Source organism: Haliotis cracherodii, unplaced genomic scaffold (assembly GCF_022045235.1).
Source record: "Haliotis cracherodii isolate W230 unplaced genomic scaffold, xgHalCrac1.p SCAF_16, whole genome shotgun sequence".
In the NCBI taxonomy this organism is placed as follows: Eukaryota; Metazoa; Mollusca; class Gastropoda; order Lepetellida; family Haliotidae; genus Haliotis; species Haliotis cracherodii.
The window spans coordinates 12,603,095-12,619,617 of NW_027266271.1; the positions used below are offsets into that span (position 1 = coordinate 12,603,095).

Consider the following 16,523-nt stretch of genomic DNA (forward strand, 5'->3'; position numbering starts at 1 on the left):
TAACGTTATGACAGGACAGGTCGACTCCAAGCGAACAGGGAAGTAGATACAATTTGTGTGGGCAAGTGTTGTTTTGCCTATATTTAGCGACGCCACTGCATAAGAAACAGGTTTCAGTTTGACCCATATTGACTGTTGTCACAGTCTGACCGACACATTACTTACCTTCTTACCATTGATAATATATATATATATATATGTATGTATGTATGTATGTATGTATGTATGTATGTATGTATGTATGTATGTATGTATGTATGTATGTATGTATGTATGTATGTATGTATGTATACATGTGTCAATGCGCACATTCAAGGATAACTTGCAATGTTATGGAACAAACACTATGTATTTAGCCAAGGCTCGCTAAATACAATGTTTATTCCTAAAAGAGGATATTTACCATCCTCAAGCACATTCGTGTGATAACCTCTATATATCCACTTTTACAAACAATATATACTGAACCGCAAAAGAAACGTCACCATGTATAGATATATAGATATATGAGAAACCTTTTTTGTCCAAACACTGTAAACATACTTTGAGACATATTAAAAAGATGAAACTTGGTAAAGCTGATCATCAAGGTTGAAATTAAAGTGTCAGATGTTCTTAAAGTGAAACACAACACTAGTCTCTGAGACAATGGCATCACAAGTCAGTATCTCGAGTGTCCGCCATGTGCATTGATGACTGCCGTGCAGCGTCGATACATGGAATGGATGAGGCGGTTGATGAAAATTAAAACCACCATCTGATAATACTAATAGTCATCATTCACATGAATTGTCCGATCCTCGGGGTTGAGATTCTTTAACATTCAATTTTGCCAAGTATACAAGAAGACAAAGTAATTATTCAATTTCCTTTCCCTGAAAAATCTTTTCAAATTTGCAGGTGGGCGAACCGTTGACTCTCTTAAATAGGGTTACATTGACTTAAATATTTCCTTAAAATGAAAAAAACGAAACTGGAATGAATACACATGAAATACGTCCGGGTACATTTTCGACAGCGAAAAGTAATTATTCATATGAATATTCAACTAAAAACGCCACAATGAAACGTCCTCGAAACACACCATGGTGTAATGATGTCATTTTGTCGTTCATTACCTGCAAGTGAGGTGATCAACATACGGTCTGGCTACAAAGAACATATATTACTCTGACGTTACCAACAATGTCGTCTGAATTCAGACCAACTTCTCATCATGAATCCTGTGAAATCATCTGTACTCCCGATGGACAAGATATCCTGAATGAAAACAATCATACTGAGCACGAATCCATTGACGAAACTAAATTTACTACCGATAGTAATGCTCGCACTGACCACGACAATCCTGCGTCTGTTGAATATCACTACATTGACGACGTCAACCCAGCCTCTGCCTGTCAACAGGTGACAGAAGAACGCCAGTCGAAAGCTGATGATGACTATGAATGCATTGCTGACACCAACACTGCGTATGATTACCTTGAAGCAATAAACGAGCCACGCACGGTAAGAGTTGAAATTGTATGTTTTTATGGCACAGGTTACAAAGTTCATTTAAGCTTTTACTGTGTATTTGTTTCGGTTCATGTGGGAGATCAACGTCATGCACTTTTAGATTTGTGGGTTTCATTGAGTATTCGATGGCAGGAAATTAAATTTGGAACACTTGAATTGCCTTTGCACGTGTTTGTGACGGGTGCCGGTGGTGGGGTAGGATAAGCGGATCTTTTCGCGAACGCCTGGTATCATCACTATTTAACAGTGATTTATAAACACATGCCGGCGGTATCGTCAGAATCGTTCCATGACCGCTCCTTTTAGCAGATATTTCCTCTGGTTAGGGAAAGGGTTTTATTTTGTAATCGGTACTCACTTTAATACATGCGATAACATTTCATGAAATAGGTTCTGACATAACATTTCTGCAATGTGTTGAAAACATTGTAATAACAGTGAAATAGTTTCGCCTATCTTATGCAAGATGTTCACGAAAAAAACATTTTAAAAACATTTCAACACAATTTTGAACAATTATAAAACATTTACATTTATTCGGATGATTTTACATATGTGTACACAATGTATTTAAAACATGATGATAACATTTCATGAAATATGTTCTGGCAAAACATTTCTGCAATGTGGTGAAAACATTGTAATAACATGTTCTGAAATAGTCTCGCTTATGATATAGAATGATGTTCTTGAATAACATTTTGAAAACATTTCAATAACACTTTGAATAGATGTAAACTATTTCTAAAACGTTAAACAAATGTTTTGACGAAAATGTTTTTGAAAAACTACAATGAACCCTTTTTGAAAATGTTATGTGTCAGCTGGGAGTGTTAAAAAATGCGTAAAACAAATATTGCCTCCAAGTTTATTTACGCTGTCTTTACAGGCGGTAGCCCAGTCTCTTGTCACGCTCTTTTGCGTTAGCGAGCAAATCGACTCACGGCAGCTAGTGAGCCCAAGCGGCCAGTGTCAGACAGCCGAGAAGAAGCCAGAGATTAGTGCCCCTTAAAATGTTAATGGGTTCTCATTGGGTCATTAATCGGGTCATATGTAAGAGATATTTCATTCATAAGCTCACATTTGTTAACCAATCTAAACATGATACAGTCTTGCTTGACAACGGTATAAGGATCTATACCGAAACTTCGCCTTTACAATATTAAAGAAGTTGTTATCCATAAATTGTGTCTACTTTGTCATCCGTCAACTTCTAGGTAATGCCCATCAAACAATTCAATCTAAACGTAACCCATAACACGAATATAAGAAGAAATCCAGTTTGCTTAAGGAACGGAACCAAAACAGAGAAACTGAAGGAAAAAAGTGTATCGCAATATCATCACTGACATTGTTCAAAATATTTTATAGTTTTGCTATTTGTTCGTTATTTCAGTCTACATTGAGGAAAAGAGCAGAAGAAATCAAATATCTTATAATTGAACTGAAACATGTGAGAACAATTTGCACTGGGCCTTCAGGCTGCCCAGGGTGTATTGAGGAATAAAACAGACGTTAATCTAACGTTGGGTCAACGTTGGCCATCAACGTTGGGCTAACATTGGCTACGTTGTTGCTATGCTGACGTCGGTTTTTCAAATTACGCTATACATGTTTCGGCTTTGAATTCTAACATGTCTAAAGGCAGGCACTTTGATTTATATACATGTACAAAGACATAAAACGCATGTGCGAGGCAACTCGAAAGTTGAGCTTTGGTTCGTATGGACATTCGATCCGAATTATATCAATATGCATTTGGTCTATTCAGTTATTGACCCATCACAACAAATAGTTGCCTGTCATTGCAAACATGATCTTCCTGTAACACGGAAGGCCATGCATCTTGTGAATGGAAACGAAGGGAAAAAGGTTGCTTAGCTGTACGGTTTTGACATGTTTGAATTATCTCTTTGATCTAGGGGAGATGTCATTTGTCCTGTTTAAAGAGCTGTCAGTCTCAAGTTCATTTTTAAATACAGAGGTTCAAGGTAGCATACGGGTACATATTCCCCAAAATGAGGAAACTACTGAACAATGGAACGATCACATAAGAACGCAACGTAAAACTTCCGGCTTATCTCCAAACACACCACTGTGTACAGACTATATTTTGTGAGGTCAGCTTTAAAAAGTATTTATCATTTAACTAAAGCATTTATCCATGACATAAGCTTATGACATAAAAACGTGTATGTCATACCCCAATGACATAAGTATGCAAATTAGATGACAGGAAGTAGGACGTTTTTCGCCGTCGCACGTGAGTAGGTGTTTACAAACAATATGGCTACCTTTGATGTTGGAGACAATGTTTCAATAGTTCAAAGGGGAAGTGCTACAGTGATATCCGTGTTCACAAATGGATGTTACAGATAACAGGTTGATGAAACCGAATTTGAATTTGTCTGTGATGAAGGCAGATTATCAAAAATTCCCTGTGACCAACGTTTCGTCATGGAAACACCATCGTCGAGCACGACAAAGCAGACGACGAACACGAAGTCTAAAGATGTCCAAGGTAGATTTGTGGCTGTTGAGGATGGCATGATCGATGGTGTGATTCTAGTCAATCAAAACAAAAACACAGCCAAGAAAACGTTGTACGATTTGAAACTGTTTGATAACTTTCTAAAATTCCAAAATGAAATTCGCCAAATGCATGAAATACCTCCAAACGAACTAGACACACTTCCCAGCAAGTTTTTCATTAGTGTTAAAAAAATAAAGGGGAAATTATGAGCAGTCTCACAGGTTTTCAGAGCAGCATCGAGAGGTCGCTAAAACGAAGGGGGTATGGCTATTCACTCACGCCATCTTTAGAATTTTCACGATCACGGTAAGTATTAAAGGGGAGGAAAATTTAACTAAAGAAAGAAGGGCGTGGTAACTTACCAAGGAGAGCTGACCCGATTGGTGATGAAGAGATCAAGTCCCTGTGGCAGTCCTGATCCATTGGAATCAGTAATCATAAACTGATTAAATAAACTGTCTATGGCTCCACAACAAAATCCATTTCGTGTTAAGAGGTGCCAGTGAGCAGTACAACATGTGTTGGGGGGGGGGGGGGGGGGGGGGGGGGGGGAATGGAAAGAATGGGTCTGGTGAGAATCCTCGTGATTGTCGTGACGTAAGGCCCCGAATGTGGTCTAATGTTGCTGATCTCGGTGCCCTGTGCAGGTGTATAAGTATGCCTCCACGCGTCCACTCAACTTCTGTCGAGAAGAAGATCCCTTTTACACCGGCACTCACACTTTAGGCAAGCCTAAACCAGGCGATCAGTGGTTTATCCTCTGTCATATTGGGAAAAACAAACTTTCCTCTCATGAAAAACATGTGCGATGCCGCCAGTCTCCAAACATCGAAACGACTCAATAATCACTCTGCGCGCAAACACCTTGTGCAAGAGTTGAATGACAATAAAGTCCGGCCAAATCAAATAATGCAGATAACTAGTCACAAAAATATCCATTCTGTGAACAATTACTGCCATATTAATTCTGACCACCACAAGCAAATATCAAACATTATTTCGCGAAAATATAGAGTACTAAACGAGCTCCCGTGTAATACCAATTTTATGAAACGAGTGAATAGTTCTGATATCTGATGAGAGATTGCTTCATATCTCTCAGGACTCTATCAATCTTTCATCATAAATGGAGTAAGATCAAATAAGTATGAACTAAAGTTTAAAGTGCCTCAAGGCTCTGTCCTTGGCTCAATACTTTTTGCCCAAAACTCTTGTGCCCAAAATCTAGGCGTGATCATTAACATAGACTTCCGACTCTCGTTGCGCTACAGTGCGATCGCCTTGTGGAACGGGGCCCTGCACCACAAAGTTTACAATCACGTTACAATACCCGTTGGCGCAATTTGTGGAAATTTGTTGCAAGATCCATTGGCGAAACAATGCTATGTGACGTCAGCCTAGCAACGGGGTTGCTTGGGTTATTGCGTGTGCATAAGCTCCTCTCAGTAATCTATCATCTCCACACGCAATGTCGTTGAATAAGACAGGGAAGTTGAGAGCTTTCAATATTTGTTCAGGAAACTTGTTCCGACAGTACATAAGCACGCGTTTTGGTATTACACATGTGTAATACAGCTGTATGTTTATCAAACGGGTGATCTCTCCACGAGCAAGTGATAACACTCCATCCGACACTGTAACATCCCAGCTTGTTGATGAAACTCCCGTCATGTACAGCGGCCCCTCGCGTAATGTTCAAATCGCCAGTAGACAACACAGTCAGCGGTCTCAAATTATAAATGTTTCTGGTGGTGTCAACACTAAGTTTGATGGCAACATTACTGGTGGAAACTTAACGATCAATCTCGTTAACGATCCAAGCCCGGTTCCGGTCAAACGACGCCGGATTGTCATTGAAAGTGATAGTGACACCGACTAATGCATCTACTCTGACCGCGAGACATTCTTCAAGTGAGTGAGCGGTTTGTTTCGAAAGCTGTATATAAGCGAAATTACACCAGAGATATAATCACATTACACAGAATCGTTGTTGTAACTGTTATTAAAGTTTCAATTATTCTGCAAAACTCTGTCCAAACATTTTGTTTGAAATAATCCGAGGAACATTTTTTTCGCAGCGAAAGAATATGACATGAAGGAGTTAAGAGGTTGTTTATTTTGGTTCACAGTAACTTCACAATGGAAAACATGTATCACTACGCACGTTCTAAACGTAAGATATCGACAAGTTGCTGATGTAAATACTTTTATTACTTTAAAACGGAAACAATAATGTAAAAATGACAAATAGAATTCATCACTCGTGTGTTTTAATATGGGAAATATCAACCTCGTCCCGTTGATAAGTATTTGCCTCGCCAAAGGCTCGGCAATCGGTTGATATTTCGCCTTAAAAAAACACTCGTGATGAATCCTCTATATACTACTCTGACATTACCAACAATGTCGGCTAAATTCAGACCTATTTATCAGGAATCTGGTGAAGAAATCATCCCTACTCCTGAAGGACAAGAGATGCTGCAAGTAAACAAACCTGCTGAGTACGAATCCATTGACGACAAGTCTACTGCCGGTAGTTACGCTAGCACTGACCACAACAACCCAGGTTCTGTTGAATATCACTCCACTGACGACGTCAACCAAGCTCCTCCCGATCAACAGGGGACGGAAGAAAGCAAATCGGATTCTGATGATGGCTATGACTGCATTGCTGACGTTAACCCTGTGTATGACTACATTGAAGCAATAAACGAGCCACGTACTGTAAGAGTTGAAATGGTGTATTTTTAACCCACAAAGTTATAAGTCTCGGATCAGAATAAAATCATTTATTTTAATTATCTAACATCACCGTTCCATTGTGTTATGACGATTCTTGTACCGGTCTAACTGTAATAATTCTAACTGTTTAAGAATATTTCGGTGTCCCATAGGCATGACAGCAACCCTTGATTGCAGCTTCGAATTCACCATGCTTATGATCAATGGTTAACGTGTACCATATCCATGCTTGGCGTCTAAATAATATTGCAATCAGTTGGAAGATTACCAAACGAATCTGTGGTTAAGAAACTGTAAATAAAGTACATATCATAATAAAATGGTGATACGGGGTTATCGAGTAAGGTAGTGTTACATACATAATATTTGGAGGCAAGTGGTATTTTGGTTTTATTTTTTTGTCGACCTCATACATAACTTTTCACAACCAGTAAAATGTTCAAACACAAGGTTATTTTAACGCTTGAGTGCACACACTGTAAATCCTCAAACGACTTTTTCAGATGTCAATGAGAGAAGCAGCATCTGGAAGGATCATGATTGTCGGTCTGATAATAAACCTCATTGCCGGCGCCTTCTCTGTCTTCTGCAAAAGAAGAGCTGACCGGGAAGAGGCCTGCGTCAGTTTTCGACTGGCCACTGCAGTGGCTGGTACAGTATATCCAAACTATGTGTTTAGACATCATCGTACTCACTAACTCATTTCTGAACGCATACCTTTCATGATGTTTATATTCTTTTTCAGCTGTCTGCTGTGTGCCGCTTATGATCAAATATGATCTCAGGAAGGTAGCCATTGCCGGAAGCGTCGGTCTCATCTGTTTTTGTACACTGCTGACAGTGTCACTGGCAACTGGAATTGATGTCCTAATTGTTCCAGAAAGTATCATTGGGGGTATGGTTGTGACATTTTGTTATGGAAGGCAGCAGCTGGTTAACATATGTAAAGTTAATTTCATAAAAAAACGGATGTCTGATAATGATCCAATTTCTTTACGTCTTGATTTTGTTAAAAGTATTGCTGTATTTATTTTTATTGACTTTTAGGGATGGAGACTGAGGTGGGAGAAGAATTCAAATCAATTAATAGCAGTTCTAATTTGTTTACTTTGAAAATGAAATACCTGCTGAATGTAAGTAAGACAAAAGGAGCCACACGAGCCTTATAGTGGCCTATATAGTTGCGCCCCTCAGCTGTACCAGGATTCTCAGATCAAACGTGTGCTCGCCATAGTATGATTCTTTGTTTGCACGATAGTCGTGTTGATGGGTTTCACCAAAGCGGTAAACGTCTACGATTTGCATCACTTCGAGTTGTTCTCCCACATGAAGCTGACACGCACTAGTATAACTGAAATACTGTTCAAAGCAGCGTTAAAACCAACTCATCCATTCAAGCAGGAAACTATCGGGAATGCAGTAAATACATATTGTTACCTGTTTCTGCTCGTTTTTGTTCCTTTAATAATGAAGTAGTTATATTGAGTATCATATTTTATTCGTCTTTATAAGAGATTCTACATGTTAAAACACAAAACATAACATTTAAGCTAATATTTGTAAAAACACCCATCTATATTACAGGTACTGCATACGGCCTTTTGGGTACAGCTGGATTTGTCGGCACCATCCTCCTCCTCCCTGGCCGCCTTGCTCTCGCTGTCTTCATCAGTTACGTCGGATGCGTCATTGGAAACATCATCGGCATCACTATCAGCTATAAAGTTGATCCGTATGCTTTGTGGGCACTGCCAGCGCTTGGTCTGTTGTGTTGCAGGTTCCTTTCCCACTACGAGAAAACAAGAAATATAACCAATATTTTGAGACATTCTTCATTTTATGTCACGTTGATAATGAGAACGTCAGTCTCTATTGGTGAGTTTTACGTCCTTTCAAAGCCATTCAGTCAGATAAAGTTTTGTTGTACCTTCTGGCAACAACTGATTAAAGTTTAATGTTTCCTTTAACGGCAGCAGATGAGCTGCACACTGACGACTACACACATTTAAATAACAATATATGATGGATTGATAATGAAATATTTTATAGATGTTAACCCAGTAGGTATTAGGGGCCTGGTGTAATGAGATTGAATGTGGATTGAAACTAATATAACATATGCTTTGAGCAGGTTTTTGCGATGCAAGGACCACTGGGTTGCTTCTATTCACTACACCTATCACTATTTATTTTTTCCAGGATTGGCAATCCTTCCATCGCTGATCAAAACTGTGTCCATTGCAGAAACGCAATATTTTCTGTTCCTTGTCCTCTTCGGCAGTCAAGTAATGTACATGGTTATTTTGGTAATGAGTGTCAGGTTTTGGAGAGAAAACCTGCGGAATCCTAGCCCAACACCTTTGGGAATGGTGGTTCTGATGATCGGACTTGGCACCTTGATCCATCAGGTTGTACCTATGAACGTATGGATTGTGGGAGTCTATATGGCCTTGCTTGGGATAGTATTGGGTATGATACACTGAAAATATCAATTTATGTTCGAAACAACATTTCAAGATCTTCTCTTAACATTAACCATTAACGATATGTGTTCAAATCTTGTATCAGTTTTCTCAAAATAGACCTTTCAAGTATGTCTGCAAGGGAAGCATCTCTAATGTTGTCGTTTAGCCCACACGATAAGAGTCATCTTCAATCTTCAATTAATACTTAGTTGATCAATATTTTGATAAATGGTACACTGCAATAGCAATATATAACCCTTGCACATCTTGGACGATCGATTAATGTCACCATTTTCAGAGTTACTTAGTATTTTTTCTGACTTGATGGGTAACATTTGTTTATAAAAAATGTTATGTGTTCGTGGATCGGAGGTTTTCACCTCGTCATCGTGGTGTGACAGGCTGAGCAGATGCTTCCCTTAGTCTAGCAAGAATCCGAGATTATGTAATTAGGGTTATCAACACCATACCAGTGCTAATGGGTTTAAATACAGTGGTAAACATCTAAGACAAGCATAGTTTGTGATTCAATCAACATTAGCTGCTATATAATCAGTAGTGTTCAAGACGTCGTAAACACAAATCACGCATACCTTTCTCCGTCTTTCAGTTGGCTTGCTTAAAAAAGTAAACATACAATGTGTCTTTCGCAACAGCGCGTCCATTATTGCAATAAGTATTTCTCATAGTAATCTTGACCTTGCAGCGTACTCTCACGTAATGATGCCACTGGTAATGCTGCATGCTACGGGCACTGCCAACTGCAGACTGACCATTCCTGTCTTGAGATGCTGTGATGAAGTTGGTATAATCCTGGGTGTCGTCATTCTCGGTAGGAAAGATGCTGACATAGTTGTCGTGAACCTATATTTGAAAGTTATATACACTTCATGGTGATAATAATCTCATTAATAGCGAGCAAGTTTCTATTTTGTCTTCTTTCTGTTTGTTACATAGCATATGTCTTCTCTACACTGAATGGTCCAGTGAAGTTTGTTTAAAATTCCTAGTCCTTAAGATTGTCTTCACTGGATAGTTTTCGGTTGTTAAAGGCCTTGTACAAGGAACGATAATGTCTCCGCACAGAGAGAGACCTATTGCTGGCTCCAGCAAATGTTACACCTAATCCCTGTCTAAAAAAATAAACATTATTCTAAACAAAGTCAAGGAATGACTTTCTTTATATTCACAGAAAGTATTCGCGACAAGTCATATCATGTGAGTTCTTAAAAAGTCAGAGGATTTGTTTCAACATTTACAATCTCAAACAGATTGTTCACTGTCACTTATGTCACAAGTGACACTTTTGTCACAATATTTGATTTTTCACTTAAACCCCACTATCACACACGACAATCGTAAGGAGCGGAATCATTCCTTAACCCATGAGGCATTTGTCACTAAAAGGGTTAACCATAGATTTTGATACGTCAATATCGTCAATGTTTCAGGTCAATTTGTTCAAAATGAAAACAAGTGCCATCTGTAGTTTATAAAGGAAACAGTATGTGAAATGATAGACTTTCTTAATGATAACATCTAGGGGATATTTGGGGATAGGACATTTAGGCAAAAAGGTAGGCATCCCCATGGTCTCCAATTGCGCTCCCTTTCTTACTGATACGTTTCTTAATGAGTATGGATTTCTGCTCGTTCTGCAAATTCAAAACAAGGACAATGTGGCTTAATTTAAGCATCAGGTATATCAACGATAAATAAATATCACAAACAGTTTTAAAATCGCACTCTAAAGAATCACGGGGCACAAGGCGTAAACTTATGAAGATCCAAGTATGTACAAGGCATCTCCATTTGCACTGATCATTATTGTCCTAAACGATGTTGCAAATAAAGCGTTTCCTTTCCTTTCCTTTTCCAAAATCACAGCACATGTTTTCTTTTCCTCATTTACTTCCTTCATATTTTCCATAACATTCACGGAAAGTTGATATGTGTAGATATGCTACTCAAATAGTTTCATGTGTGTGTCTATGCTTTTGCAGATAGAGAGACATTTTGGACACAGAATGGAGCCTTGTACTTTGCTGGAGGGATTCTCGTCGTGTCCGGGGTCGGCATCCTACTGGCGAGAGGCTACTTGAGACGCCCGCCTCCTCTGACAGATGAGGCTTTATCAATAGTTGGCTAAAACACGGAATGATCCCGGATATTATTCTCCATGTACATAAAGATCAATTAGCAACATGTGTGAATAACAACTATCTCATAACTATCGAATGTTGTCAACAAAGCTGTCTTCACATACAATATTAATATTAAGCGTTGTTTGCAAGTTGTGTTGGCGAGCCACGATATTACATTGTGAGGTTGTTTGCAAGTTGTGTTGGCGAGCCATGATATACATTGTGAGGTTATTTGCAAGTTGTGTTGGCGAGCCACGATAATACATTGTGAGGTTGTTTGCAAGTTGTGTTTGCGAGCCATGATAATACATTGTGAGGCTGTTTGCAAGTTGTGTTGGCGAGCCATGATAATACATTGTGAGGTTGTTTGCAAGTTGCGTTTGCGAGCCATGATAATACATTGTGAGGTTGTTTGCAAGTTGTGTTGGCGAGCCATGATATACATTGTGAGGTTGTTTGCAAGTTGTGATGGCGAGCCACGATAATACATTGTGAGGCTGTTTGCAAGTTGTGTTGGCGAGCCATGATAATACATTGTGAGGCTGTTTGCAAGTTGTGATGGCGAGCCATGATAATACATTGTGAGGTTGTTTGCAAGTTGTGTTGGCGAGCCATGATAATACATTGTGAGGTTGTTTGCAAGTTGTGTTGGCGAGCCATGATATACATTGTGAGGTTGTTTGCAAGTTGTGATGGCGAGCCATGATAATACATTGTGAGGTTGTTTGCAAGTTGTTTTGGCGAGCCATGATAATACATTGTGAGGTTGTTTGCAAGTTGTGTTGGCGAGCCATGATAATACATTGTGAGGTTGTTTGCAAGTTGTGTCGGCGAGCCATGATATACATTGTGAGGTTGTTTGCAAGTTGTGTTGGCGAGCCATGATAATACATTGTGAGGTTGTTTGCAAGTTGTTTTGGCGAGCCATGATAATACGTTGTGAGGTTATTTGCAAGTTGTGTTGGCGAGCCATGATAATACTCGTGAGGTTGTTTGCAAGTTGTGATGGCGAGCCATGATAATACATTGTGAGGTTGTTTGCAAGTTGTTTTGGCGAGCCATGATAATACGTTGTGAGGTTATTTGCAAGTTGTGTTGGCGAGCCATGATAATACTCGTGAGGTTGTTTGCAAGTTGTGATAGCGAACCATGATAATACATTGTGAGATGGATCGGTATCCATAGTTGAAATCTCGAACACTCCAGTTGTGAGAGGATGGATTTGGGATACACTCTGAGTATATGCGCTGACGAGCCATTAGAACATGTGGTTGGGCGTCGGTGCCTGTGAATATTATATACGTTGGAAATGTGAGGCATCGAGTTAATATTCATGTAAATCACGATGTGTTGATGGTCATGATGCTGTTGATGTTCCTGATGCGGACAATGTTGAAGATAATGTGGATATATGTTGAAGAATAAACTGCGGTCACTATGTGCACCGTACGGTATCCCAATGTGTTATAGTTGTGTATTTTGTTGTGTTAAGGGGGAGAAGGAGGAGAAGTCTGTCATTACTTACGACGGTGCTACCGATCGGGCAGTTTGAGTTCATCCTGATGACATCCCAGGATTCTTTGGGAGGGTCTTAAATTTGACCTTTACAAATTTAATCTTTACTTCTAATATATTAATGAAAATGATTAAATATGTGGATTTGCTTTCGTCATACATTCAGTGCGTTTTGTAGCTCTGCCGAGAAGATATATTGAATTGTTTTGGAAAACACATCCACCAGATTATTGTACGCGTGTGTGTGTGCGTGTGTGTGTGTGTGTGTGTGGCTACTTGTACTAGTCTGGATTGATGCCGATTTATAGTGCTTAGCCCACTGAGATACCATGCCGCAGTTTAACATGAATATCTTACTCAGACACAGTATACTGACACCGAGCCGACCTGTCCTTGTTTTAGCCCCTTAATGCGCTCGAAGGTAACAACAAGTACCTTTTAACATATTTTGGTATGACGCGGCCGGGGATCGAACCCCGGACCTTCCGCTCTCCGGGCGAATATACAGCTAGAATCAGATAAATACAGTCAAATCCCGTTTATCCGACATTGTTGGTTGCTTCTGATTATGTCGGATTAATGAGTATGTCGGATAAACAATTTAGGTAGTATCAACGTTCGTGGTCGAAAATCGGACAACTACACGACAGATAACGATTCAAACATGTACTAAAAAAGGAAAAAGGAAATGTTCATTTTGTTATGTTACTTTGTTAGCGGAATATATTTTCTAATCATGCAACCTCACAATACTACTACACAATACTACTGTTATGGACTCGTATGACTGTTTCAAAATATTTTTTAAAGCATAGTCTGGAATGGAAGTCGCCAATTTGAAACTAGTGCGGCAATGCTTAAGAAAGCTGCTTCCTTAGTGACTAATGTCGACGTCCTGCTGGTAATTTCATTGGTAGCGAGAGCTTGTATCCGATTTAATGAGATTAAGGTAATCTAGGCATGTGATTAATCCTGTTTTGTTTATTTAAAGCAGTAATTGTTTATTGTAATGCAAGTATATCTCTGCAGCCGTAGAAATATGCAGCTACTCGCCGACACGTCTCGTATCAAAGCACGGGGCTGTGTACTCGAAGGCAGATGACCACGGTGTAGACTGATCACTGTGTCGGATTAACGAGACTGATTAATAAGTAATTCCAGCAATTCGTTGAAAAATAGGTGTGTCGGAATCAGAGTGCAAGACTGTCGGATTAACGGGTCTAAATAGCATTGATTTAATTGACTTCGTTTCCTATACCAAGCTCAAACATCAGTAAACAGTAAATAAGAAAGCGTACAACTTTATGGATAACAACTTTTGGTTTATTGCATATAGCGACGTTTCGATGTAGTGAGTGTTCGTAGTGTAATGAGTGTTTTGGGTTTATAGCCGCTTTTAACAGTATTCCAGTTGAATGTAGGAGGAGTCGGAAAGCCCGAAGAGTTTCATTCTCAGCTCCCTGTGAGGCGCTATAAGGTTACCATCTCATCCTACCTGGGTACCCACTCAGTGCTGGGTGGACAGAGGCACATTTCGAACAAAGTCACTTGCCTAAGGAGACACGACATGTGCTGCAGGCAGCAGTGTGGGGCAGGACCCAAGCTCTAGAAACTCTCAGGAGTCAAGCTGCCTAACGTGGTCACTCATCCAACTACTCTCCGAGAACCGACGTTGCTTAACTTCACCTGATTTATGACCTGTGTGCTGTGCACAGGGCCACGTGCGACCACACGGATAGACAATAGAAGGTGGTGTGGGTCATCTCAAAACATTTATTTCCATTGTACATTGGGACATATCATTTATATATCAATTGCAACTTCGTCATCTTCTATAATTTTATTTTTATAATTACAAAATATCTTATTTCCCCAACAAAGAAACGAACCAATGGTCCAAACTGTACATTATAATATTGTTGTTCTAACTAACCTGACAGCTCTCCATCATATATTGTTGGGATACATGAAGGTTTGCTGTCACTCACACTTGATCCTTCACGCTAGCCAGGAACTTGTCCACTAGTACTTCTTGATTGGTTCGGAAGGTGGTTGTGGATCTGTCTGTATGTGGTGATGAGGCGATGGTAGGTGTTGGTGTAGGGCCGGACAAGTAGAAACACATTTCCAATGTATATTTGCATCTCATCTCGTTTTCTCTTAACTTCTGGTCCTAGAATGCAAGACACGCCTTGAGTCAGCGCCAAATCTGTAGGTCTACAGGATGCTCTTTATACTGTTACAGAGAGTTCATATGACCAGAGATTAACTTACAATGCCAATAAAAGCCACAACGTTATATTCATTAGATTGAATTCCCAACATAATCCCTTCAAATTTCAGCTGGGTAGTGTTCCTATTGCAACATCCGATAGTGTAACATATAGGGTAGTCATTCTAAACATTGCACTACATGTACAAATATGATGGTGCGATGTTGCCAAAACGCAAGACGCACAGTAAGCTCAGTCAAGTCGCTTGGATGTTGCATGTTTTAAAATATGGCACCGAATAGTTCTCTCTACTATTGTTTATGCGTGTCAGCTGTTAAGGGGCATACGCGGTAAAGACACTATTTAGATAGAGAATACTAAACGGCACTTCGCAAGAGTCATTCAAGCTCTAGACCAATAATAATCAACTGATTCAACCATAGCGAATCTAGGAATGCGATCACCAACAGGATATATATCTATAGTCAAATGCAGGCTACTACTCCTCGGACGACTGTGTACAAACTCATGCTACGAAACATATTATATGTGCATACTAAGCTTCAGTCAATGTTCATACTATCAAAACTAGCACTTGCATATGTAACACAATGATATTAACTGCTTGTAAATATAACCTTAAAAATGTCTTTTTCAACTTTATCAGTACTGGAATATTTCCTTGGAAAATTGAATGGACCGAGGATGTGGTCAGATACAGGTCAGTACACTCAAAACTTAAACTACATGTATTATGGAAACTAGCACTAACTTATCCTCGTCTTAGATATTGGATCCAATACTCCCTTGAAATAGCTTCCCGACACATTACATCAAGAGAATGTTGTAAATGTGGCTGACATGTACTTCTACATTGTGAATATTTTATAAATCATAAATGATCGAAATGAATTCTTCTACACCCTCACTGACAAACTAGATATTGAAAGTTATATTCCGATGTTACCGTATCAATTATACGAAATCAGGCTGAGTTAGGTTCACGTGCACCTTGGTGTCAGTCCCTAAGCTGGACGTGAACTGAGATGCCACATTTGCTTGTAAAACACAACTATTGTTAATCCCTTACAGGGTTGTGGCAAACCGAAGATAAACATGCATGACATGTTGTGATAAGCAGCAGATTAACATTGAGAACAACAAGTAATATATAACAGGTAGTATACAGTTAATTGGATGAAGCCAAATGTACAGTAAGAATAACACATAGCACACAGGTGATGTACAGCTGGATTAAACAGCTGTGACAAACTGATTGGATCCTTATTAAAACAGTCTATTGCTTGATTAGATCAACATTGGCAGGCGAGATGTAATACTACATAATCTTACATCTCATCTGCCAATGAGTATTTTTTTAATATAAAAAACA

General features: G+C 39.3%; 1 protein-coding gene across 1 annotated transcript; it reads left to right on the forward strand.

The window, feature by feature from the left end:
* Nucleotides 1-1,185: 1,185 nt before the first annotated feature.
* Nucleotides 1,186-11,407, forward strand: LOC139463393 (uncharacterized). Its single transcript, XM_071244652.1, has 9 exons — nucleotides 1,186-1,513; nucleotides 3,912-4,039; nucleotides 6,485-6,775; nucleotides 7,297-7,444; nucleotides 7,539-7,688; nucleotides 8,378-8,668; nucleotides 8,993-9,262; nucleotides 9,965-10,090; nucleotides 11,262-11,407. The coding sequence occupies exons 1-9, from the start codon at nucleotides 1,186-1,188 to the stop codon at nucleotides 11,405-11,407; spliced, it is 1,878 nt and encodes a 625-aa protein (XP_071100753.1).
* The last annotated feature ends 5,116 nt before the right edge of the window (nucleotides 11,408-16,523 follow it).

Excerpts from the sequence above, each read along its gene's own strand:
- LOC139463393 (XM_071244652.1), top strand. The coding sequence starts at position 1,186 with ATGTCGTCTGAATTCAGACCAACTTCTCATCATGAATCCTGTGAAATC. Across the intron at positions 4,040-6,484 it reads GAAGTCTAAAGATGTCCAAG|GAATCTGGTGAAGAAATCAT; the intron begins GTAGATTTGTGG and ends CCTATTTATCAG. Across the intron at positions 7,445-7,538 it reads ACTGGCCACTGCAGTGGCTG|CTGTCTGCTGTGTGCCGCTT; the intron begins GTACAGTATATC and ends ATTCTTTTTCAG.